The following is a 10,442-nucleotide window of genomic DNA, read 5'->3' as shown; positions in this document are numbered from 1 at the left end:
ATATATACAAAAAATGAATTCAGAGATTCACAATCACTAGGTAAACAGGCAGGGTCTTCTGCCTGCCCTTGTGTCTTCCAATCCACAAAAAGGAAAATGCTATCTGGGTACATTTCAAGGCTAGCCATCTCCCTAAGAAGGGGACATTTACATATACTTGTCAGAAGACACTAAGAGGGTTCCCTTTTAACCACCTACATAAAGCACCCTGGCTGCAGATGTATGAGATGTTTTTCAATTGATTACATATAGCTGGTTTGTACAATCTTAAAATAAAAATGCTTTCTAATCAGATCAATAGTTTACATTTTTTTGCACTGTTAGAACTTTGTTCTGAGAAATATAATTTTCTGACCATCTTTTTACTATAAATGTGTGTTTTTAACTTAAAAAGTTTTAAATCAAAACAATAAGCAAATGTCTTTCAACCACACATAAATGCAAGAGCCTTGATTTATGTTTTGATGTAGTATTGTTATTTCTAATATTTAGGGAAACCCCCTCTATAAAGTATATAAGAATGTAACCAGCCCTGTAAAAATAGTAAAATACAATGCAGATTAGAAAAACTACAGTATAAACATGTAAATTCCTAGCAGCCTTTTGTGCTATAATATATATCGCTTGGCCACAAATTGCCTCTTAAATGTAAATAAACAATTATTTGCCTCACATGTCATGATGCAAATGCTATCCTTACCTATTTGTACCAGTCTAATGCAAGCACATAAGTTGTAGATTTTGCATCATGACAGGTCCAATCCTTTGGCCCCTTCATAGATGCCTGTGATTAGAACCATGGCTTCAGATTTTTCTTTTAAAAGTTCATATTCAATTTACCTCAATATTCTAATGCACAATTTTAAGTTTGATCTATTGCCATAATCCATTCAGCTTTGGGGACAATCCTGTGCTTTTTCTATCTGTACAATATGTCTGCTGTTAATACCCTAAAATTTGTTTTTTTTATACCTATGGGTACCTTTGATGCATTATCTCAGTGTTTCCCAACCTTGGCAACTTGAAGATATCTGGACTTCAACTCCCAGAATTCCCCAGCCAGCATTTGCCAAGGTTGGGAAACACTGCATTATCTGAATGTAGCCAAAATATAGCTTATTTAACAGAGCATAATCCATGATGTGTGAACACAACAACTGTCAACTTGATTTGTTTCGGCAGATTTTGTTTTCCATATTTTTGAGTGGAAATGTTTTTTACAGTCTGTTTCACTACACTGGTTTGGTGTACCTTTTGAATAACTGGTGTATATTTTAGTTGATCTTGTGGTTTTAAATTATTATTACACATCTTGGACAATTGGTTCTCTTGATTCTCCAAATTTCCTTTTATGTAGTTCCTTCCTCTCATTCTATCATCTGATTCTAAAGATACACTGCTCAAAAAAATAAAGGGAATACTGTACTTAAACAGAATATAACTTCAAGTAAATCAAACTTCTGTGAAATCAAGCTGTCCACTTAGGAAGCAACACTGATTGACAGTCAATTTCACATGTTGTGCAAATGAAATGTTCAATGAGAATATTTCATTCATTCAGATCTAGGATATGTTATTTGAGTGTTCCCTTTATTTGTTTGAGCAGTATATGATTGTGTCTTGCATCTTACACCTAAAGTTGATATTGATGGCATCAAGGTCATATTTCCTAAACAAATCTGCCAACATCATCATGTATAAATATGTACCGTAGTATAACTGCAATAGAAGTATTTTATATTGCCTTTTATTATCCTATTATTTCAATGCATTCTCTGGATGCCTTTCTTAATCTCAAGATTACTTTGTGCATTTTGAATAATTTTTTTGAGACTGGTAGTGTACATGTAAGCAAAACAACAATTCCTCGTCAATCACTTATCTATCATTCCAGGCTGTTAACAATGGACAATTACCAGCAGGCTGGCAGAATCCCTGATGAGCAAAAAACTGAAAGATGCCGCTGCTGTTCATTTCATAGCACTGGTCTATTGTAGGTTTCCAGTCATCAGTAAAATACCAGCCTGAATAGATATTTGTCTGCTTATATGAATATTGCTGTTAAAAACAAAAGCTAGTACAGGAGCATCAGATCAGATCACCAAAACCCAACTGACCTATAAAGACACAAGTCAAATGTTAAATTTTATTTTGAAAGCAGATTATGAAATTTATGATTTATTTTTGGAAAATGGTTCTGTTCAGATACTGTTTCAAAAAAAGCTATTGATTCTTCATTTTACAAATGGCCGACAACTGTATTGTGTGCAAGAATAATTTCCATCTCAGAGGGAATAGGTTTCAAAAGTTATTAATATATAGTTAGGCATACATCACTGTTATAGGCACTTTATAAATGACATGGTAGTATAAAATAGTATTTTCTATGTATGATTTAAAAGAACATCTACCTGATCCAAAATGAGTCTAACCCCTTCTGAACTCAACAGAAAAAAGCTTTGGAAACCCAGCCAAAATCTATAAATTGGGTGATAAAAAGCAGACACCACAATTTTAAAGCAAACACTTGCTGAGCCATTTCTTTAGATGCAAACAGAAAAATAGCCAGTATTCTTTACTGTATGACATCAGCTTTCAAGTTCAGGGGAAAACAATCTCATCTCTCTCTCTTACACCAAAGTTTCCAAGGGGGGGGGGGGGGAGAGATGATTTTGTGGGAGGGGCAAGCTCGTGACATTTGTGGCAATGTTTGTACGAGTGGTTAAGACTGATTATATCTTGTCTTATGCAATTTTTGATCAGGTAAGATGTTTTCCTAAATCAAACATGCCCATGACAATGCTTGTGTAAGTGGGGCCGCAAGAGCCCACATAGACACTTGCATGACAGGCCATGAGTGATCACGAGGCTTGTGCCACTGGAAGCTCATACAATGAGGCTCGTGTGAGTGGGGCCACGTCCAGGTGCACTGGCTGGCTCCTCACACAGCCCAGTGGCGATTAGCATACAGTCTGATAGTGGGCCACAGACCATAGGCTATTGAACCCATCTTACAAAATAAATGCACATTTCTCAAGGCCATGTTGCATTCAGTGTTAGCATATAGCCGTGATGGCGTACCTGTGGCACATGTGCTACAGAGGGCACGTGGAGCCATATCTGCTGGCACACAAGCCTTTGCCCTAGCTCAGCTCCAGCACGTACCGGCCAGCTGATTTTCGGCCCACATGGAGGCTCTGAGAGGCCCCCAGGGACAGGGGAAGGCGTTTTCACCCTCCCCAGGCTCCAAGAATGTTTCTGGAGCCTGGGGAGGATGAAAAATGGGCCTACCAGGCCCACTGGAATTGGGAAAATGGGGGAGGCCGTGTGCGCATATGTAGGGGGCGTGACACATGGGGGGCATTGAATTTGGGTGTGGGCAATACCACTCCTGCACGTGTGTTTGGCACCCAAACGAAGAAAGGTTTGCCCTCACTGGCATATACATACTGAGAAAAAACTTTCAAACTCGGGAAAGTTTCATACACACAACAAAATCAAATATAAACCTTTCTCCATAAAACACAGAAAGTGCATAAATACATACAAATACAGAAATCTTTAGCAAGGCAGATTTAGATTAGAATTGCATTAGAAGATTTCAAAGGCAGAGGTCTAAGTGTTCATTGATTTTGGTTTCCAAAACTTCAGATTGACAGACAGGGCAACATACGTTTCTACTTTGGTCACTAGTGGATGTTTCTGAGATTGCTGGTTTAGCTGTACTATTCACAGAAGAACTAGTCTCTTTGATTTCTCCTTTCTTTAAAAAATAATCTTCCATTCTGGCTCGTTTTGCTGGGCCACCATTCTGGGTGTTGCTCTTTTTTTGAGATGGTGACGACTGTGATCTTGGAGTCATTGTAGCCGATATAGAAATTGTGTTTTCTGGAGTCCCTTTGTGAGGTATTTCTCTTAGAGCCTTTGTAGAACTTGGTTCTGACCTTTTCCCCCACAAAGAAGTATTTTTAACTGGTGAGCCATTAACGCTAGTATAAACCTTATGGTTAGCAACTGAAAATCTAGGAAATGTGATACTAGTAGTAGAGCTATTTTCACGACTGCTTGGAGAAAAGGGAGAGGAAACAGTTGTGCAGGAAACGTTTTGCTGAAATTTGATTTCATTTTTAGGATTTGACCAAGATGAACTAGCAGGTGAATGATATTGTGACTGGAACAGTTCTCTGTTCTTAATGTTTGAACTTACAGATCCTTCTAATGATGATTCACTTCTTTTTCCTCCAAGGATATATCCTTTCCCACTAAAAGGTATTATGCTCTGTATGCTGCTTCCACGAGCTTTTCCTGAAATTACACCAGAAGTTGTTTTAATTCAAGTAAACATCACACATATTACAAATGGTTTTTACTCAATGTATTTACATGTACTGAGGACCGTCCCCAGCAAAATGAACTCTAGCAGATTAATTTGTAAGGAGGGGTAAAAAACCAAGAATAAATGTTTCCAGAGTATTTTGATGTATCAGTCATAAAATTGTATTTGTAGAGATAATTCTGCAAAACCAATATGGAATATGAGCACAACAAGCTATATTTTAATTTATGTGGAATTTAATTTTTTCTATTTTTATTTTAGAGAACCTGTCTAATATAGGAGTTAAGTTACAAAGCTAGAAATCACGAATCCCACCTTAAGCATGAAGCCAGCTAGGTACCTAGGCCTAGTTCTCTCTCAGATCTAGGAAGAAAACAATGGCAAAGCATTTCTGAAAATAATGCCAAGAAAATTATAAGGACTTTTCCAGGCAGTTACCAGGAATCAAGATTGATTTTAAGGTCTTCATGCGCACAAAATTCACTATAAACCTATTTAAGGATTCTGGGATGGAAAACCTTTTTACTAGTGGAGTACACTTGGATTCTTCTGATCCAAGTGCCTTTAGGATCCAAATCACTGTTAAAGTTCATCTCAAATCACCCTCGTCTAGGAATTCAATTTCCAGTGCTTTTTGTTTTTATACTGAACACAATTCTATATACTTGAAAATATGAATCAGCACTATTGAGAAAAAACGTAAGTTCCCAATTAATCTTTTCATTTAGCCTTACAGAATTTAGTTACATAGTTGGTAAATAACAAAAGGTACATACGTGAACCGTCATCTAGGATTTTTGCTTGATCATCTTTCTTGCATTTCTTGGAGCTGTTGTCGGGCTCTCTGACCTTGGTATATGTTCCTCCACAGCTCTTTTGGTGCTCTGCCCACCAATAGTCATTGGCAGACGGTGCCCTGTTCATTACACGTTTTACATAGCCATAATAAGGCTTCCTATTTTGACATGGCCCATTACAACGCCACCAGTGCTGTCGATAGAAATCCACCTCATCATGAAATTCATGATAGATCTGAAATTAATCCAAAGAGAAGGAAAGTGTACAGTACAACTTTCACTTTCATATTATATAAATACATACACTTCTAACATGTTACTATATTCCCTTTCAGGGTAAGCAGAGTGCAGAAAAGGATTGAGAAACGGTAAATCAAACCAATTGAAGGTATAAGAGGGTCTGGATACTTTATCCAATCTTCTGTCTATGTGTACTCACTCTTCCTTCATATATTTGTTTTTCAAACTGATTAACATACATTTTTTAACATAAGGAAACTATTTCAATATACTTCTTTTGTACTACTGATGACAATGTTTAGTCCATATAAATTAACCACCCATTCATTCTTGACCTTAATCCATTGTCCAGAAGTCTAATTTTCCCATTCTCACTACTTTTTTGTTTCTACTGTATATCCAAATCCTTACTTTTACATGGCTAACATGGACAAAAGAACATTCTTAAATACAGCTATTTTTCACTTCTTCAACAAATATTCATTCTTTTTTCCAAAATACATATTTTTCTACAAGCATTTGCATTACATGTCTACCCATTTTCAGTAAACATTTATGAAGGTAACACATTCTTCTACTTGCTCTCATTTTTCAGCATTTATATATAACTAGTAACTGTTTCAGCCATTTTACCTGTGCAAACAAAGATGTCTGATCTTTGATTTTTCAGCTCCACACCCCTTGTTGCCACATACAATCTGTTTAACATTCACACAGGGCATTCAGGTTCTCATACAATAAAAGGTTCTTCAGATGACCAACTAACAACTTTCTTTTTTGTATATGGAATAATAACCATGCTCTTCCAATTGTTCAGCAGAATCAGTTTTCATGTTTGTTTGAAACATCTCACATAGTCAATCTATTAACCAAATTATATTTACATATTTTTTCCAATTGCTCCACTTATACATGTTACCATTTTTGTTTACTTTCACCTTTTTTCCTCCCTTGGGCTCTAATCCAAAGAGGAAAAATCAAGTGTAAATTTTGATTTTATATAATGTATAGCATGTTTCAATTTATCTCTTCAGCATGTTAATATTATAGCCAGACTTTTCACACTTAAGCATATTGCTATTAACAACCAACATACGTGAAACATTCTTTCCATTCATTCTGTCTGAGAGATTTATTGATCTTCTAACACTTTTTATATAGGATTCATGCTTTTTTCTTCTACAGTTCTATTCTCATTTTTCCTATTCTCTTCTTTAGATACACTCAGATTGTTCTGTAGTAACTCAGAGCATATTTTCTGATCATTATAGCTTGGTGTTTTCACTTCAATGAGTTGCACTCAACCCAAAAGATGAAACTATATCTGCTAATAATAAAACTCTTAGAATTAGATGAAAATATCAACTCTGCTAAGCATTCCATCCTGCCATGAACTGGCTTGACCTCTCATCACGCAGTCTCTTATTTTGTGCTTGAAAATGAAAATGAGTTTATATATCACAAAAAACCTTTACCGTAATATTGGCTCCTGTTAAGTGATTTATACGGTGCATATGTTTGCAGAACTCTGGACCGTGGGACTCGCGATCCTTGTCATTGTTAGTAACAAACAACAGGGCATGTATCATTTCATGTAGGAGAGTCTGAAATTAATAAATTACTTAAGTATCCATTTTTTAGCAAAAGACAATTGCATATCCATATTTTGAAAATAAATTGATCAATTTCAGTTTATCCTATATGGTAAGAAAAAATTTGACATATAGTGCTTACAATTCAGGCTTGTGCAAATATACTTGATTTACAATAAGAATTCATAAAACAGTTGTTACTTTGCATTTATTCCACTGCTATGTAATATTGTCTGTAGTTACCATGCAAATAGATCTATTTTTGTCCCATTAGTGAGCTAAGCAAAATAATTTAAGAAAGATAGCTTGTTTCTTTCACACAAAATGATCATGGAGAATTGGTCCCATGAAAACCAAAATAGATATCTTAGCTAACTGGCCATAGACCAGAGAGTCTCCATCCTCATAAAAACAGAATTTCATAACTCCCTGTTGGGAGTCCAATAACTAAGAGAATACCTTTGCCAAAATGACTATTATGCTATAATGAGGAAGAAAAAGAATCTGAGAAGACGATCTTGGATTTATATTTTCAATATGAGACATTCGTCATTCCATTATATAAGAAAGTAAAATATTGTTATAGATCAGAAATAAGGCACGTAGTGTTAGACTATGGTTCCCTGGTATTTTTACAACATAGGAGTCATTGTTTCTTCTATCTTTATAGAATTAAAACATTATCTTTAAAGCAAATGAGAGGGGTGGCATATAAATCCAATGAATAAATAATAAATAAATGAAAAATAATTTCTAGGAAAAAGTATGTTATCAGATGGATATAGTACTGAACTTCTGCAACCAGAAAACACTAAGGCATCAATCAGTCTATTCATAGAAAATATCTGGCTATTCACAAGATTACTTGTTACATTTTTATCTCTTACTATTATATTATAAAGCATATTTAAAAATGTGATTATTCCTGACAAACTATATTCCAGTTTATGTAAGCATTCAACCACGCTAGGCTGCAAGAAATTTACACGCTGCATTCCCTCTTTGTAGAAAGAATTCTATCTCTGAGTCTTCGGAGAGAGGCGGCATACAAATCTAATAAATTATTGTTAAGTTATTATTATTATTATCTTACAGTACCTCAACGAGGTCCTTCCTTGGCCGTAATTTTAAAAGTGGTTCACTTAATCGGATGGAGCACATTCCTCCACGACCTTCATAACAGCAAACTCCAGCACACCTGGAAGGCAAAGCAAAAGCTATCAATTTTCATTTCTCAATAGCAAAAATTCAACAGAGTTTGACTGAAACGGTTTTTCAAGAAAAAGAAGAGTATTTAAAAGCAGCCCACTTCTCAATCTGAATTAGCACAGTTCACCCTGCTACCTCATCCTGCTGATTTGTGCTAGCTCAAAATCCCAGATTTCTAGTACAAAACCTTTATAGCTATCACTGATCTTGACCAGTATACGTGTCTGAATATGCCTGTCCTGCTTGGTTGTCAGGTAAAAAAAAAAGGCTGCTTGCAATCAGGCAATCCAACCTTGGTTGCCTAGGAAAGCTTACCAGGATCAGATCTGATAATCAGAATCTAATATCAGGGTTGTAACCTAAGCCATCAAACCATCACCAAAGTACATTTTACAAATGTTCAACAGGTAGATGTGCTTTAATTGATAGATGTGCCACAATGGGAGCAGCTGTAGAGACACCTTTCTTGACACCTGAGGCCGTGGAACCATCACCTATCTCCTCCAACTAATGGCAGACTGACTGTAACTTTGTTCGTTCTATTCTTACAATTAATATTGACTGGTTCCTAATATGATTTGATTGTTTATTTGTAACCAGAACCTCAGGAGAAGGGCGGTCTAGAAATTGAATTAGATAAATAAATAAATGTAATAAATTAAGCATTGCATCTTATCATTCTTGATGAACTTATCTTTTAGAAACATAGAAGATTGACGGCAGAAAAAGACCTCATGGTCCATCTAGTCTACCCTTATACTATTTCCTGTATTTTATCTTAGGATGGATATATGTTTATCCCAGGCATGTTTAAATTCAGTTACTGTGGATTTACCAACCACATCTGCTGGAAGTTTGTTCCAAGCATCTTCTACTCTTTCAGTAAAATAATATTTTCTCACGTTGCTTCTGATCTTTCACCCAACTAACCTCAGACTGTGCAGCCTTGTTCTTGTGTTCACTTTCCTATTTAAAACACTTCCTCCCTGAACCTTATTTAACCCTTTATGTACACTGAGTGGATATGCACCTAAGACAAATTCCTTGTGTATCCAATCACACTTGGCCAATAAAAAAATCCTAAACTCTTTTCTTTACTGCTACAGCATTATTAACATGCAAATACAAAAATTGCATTAGTTTTTTTTTAAATTTTAATTCATTAATTAATTAATTAGATTTGTATGCCGCCCCTCTCTGAAGACTCGGAGCGGCTCACAACAACGAAACAGTACAAATCCAATTGTTAAAAACAATTTAAAACCCCTTAATATAAAAAACAGTCATACATCTCAGACAAACCATACATAAAACGGAAACGGCCCAGGGGAATCTATTTCCCCATGCCTGATGGCAGAGGTGGGTTTTAAGGAGTTTACGAAAGGCAAGGAGGGTGGGGGCAATCTTAATCTCTGGGGGGAGTTGATTCCAGAGGGTCGGGGCCATCACAGAGAAGGCTCTTCCCCTGGGTCCTGCCAGACAACATTGTTTAGTCGACGGGACACGGAAAAGGCCAACTCTGTGGGACTTAACCGGTCGCTGGGATTCGTGTGACAGAAGGCGGTCCTGGAGATATTGGTACTGTGAAATCTTTTTGAAAGTAAATATGATTCTTTGTAAGAAATAAATCATTTGGAGGAGAATATCCCTCCAGGAGATAATTCTCTGCACTACCAGTCCTAGGACTGCAAAGCAGCAGGGAAATATGGGAGCGCTAGTCCCAACCATGCCTGGAAGGGAGTCCGTTTTAGGGATGTCTCTCTCCTGCCTGCCTCCCTCCTTCCCCAGAGCTTCCTTCGGCGTACAGAGTCATGCGCGGGCTCCATTTTACTTCCACCGCCGCCAGGCGCCCCCAAAAGAGGGTCTCGTTGAACTGCAGAAAGAGGCCTCGCACGTCCGGGTTGGGGTCCAGCAACTCCCAGGCATCGTCCATCAGCGAGAGCGGCCGCGGCGGATCAGCGGAGATGGTTTGAACCCGCCCCTTCTCGTCCTCCGCTTCCCACTCCTCCTGCAACTGCAGGGCCAGCAGAAAGTCCTCGTCCATCCTGCCTCCAACAAGCGACGGTACCGAACCACCGGAAGGGACCCCCTAGATGACCTCACAAGGTCCCTTCCACCTCTAATCATCTGTATCTGTACCAACAAATCTCCATTCCCCGGCCGGAAGCGGGTTCGCAACCCGGCGCATGCGCTAAGTACACATTCTTCGACGCTGCCAAAGCGCTTGCGCACCTCCGGAGCTAAAAAGCCTCTACAAGATACGTCTAA

The 10,442-nt window shown here is 37.4% G+C and overlaps 1 protein-coding gene across 1 annotated transcript; it reads right to left on the bottom strand.

Annotated features, from left to right (window-relative positions):
• Positions 1-2,132: 2,132 nt before the first annotated feature.
• SPRTN (SprT-like N-terminal domain) lies at positions 2,133-10,404 on the bottom strand. Its single transcript, XM_070733960.1, has 5 exons — positions 9,980-10,404; positions 8,064-8,163; positions 6,849-6,977; positions 5,113-5,368; positions 2,133-4,305 (listed from the first exon to the last, which is right to left on the bottom strand). The coding sequence occupies exons 1-5, from the start codon at positions 10,216-10,218 to the stop codon at positions 3,602-3,604; spliced, it is 1,428 nt and encodes a 475-aa protein (XP_070590061.1). The 5' UTR covers positions 10,219-10,404; the 3' UTR covers positions 2,133-3,601.
• Between the last annotated feature and the right edge of the window lie 38 nt (positions 10,405-10,442).

The sequence above is a fragment of the Erythrolamprus reginae genome, chromosome 1 (assembly GCF_031021105.1).
Source record: "Erythrolamprus reginae isolate rEryReg1 chromosome 1, rEryReg1.hap1, whole genome shotgun sequence".
Lineage (NCBI taxonomy): Eukaryota > Metazoa > Chordata > Lepidosauria > Squamata > Dipsadidae > Erythrolamprus > Erythrolamprus reginae.
This window is presented reverse-complemented; position numbering and strand designations above follow the sequence as displayed.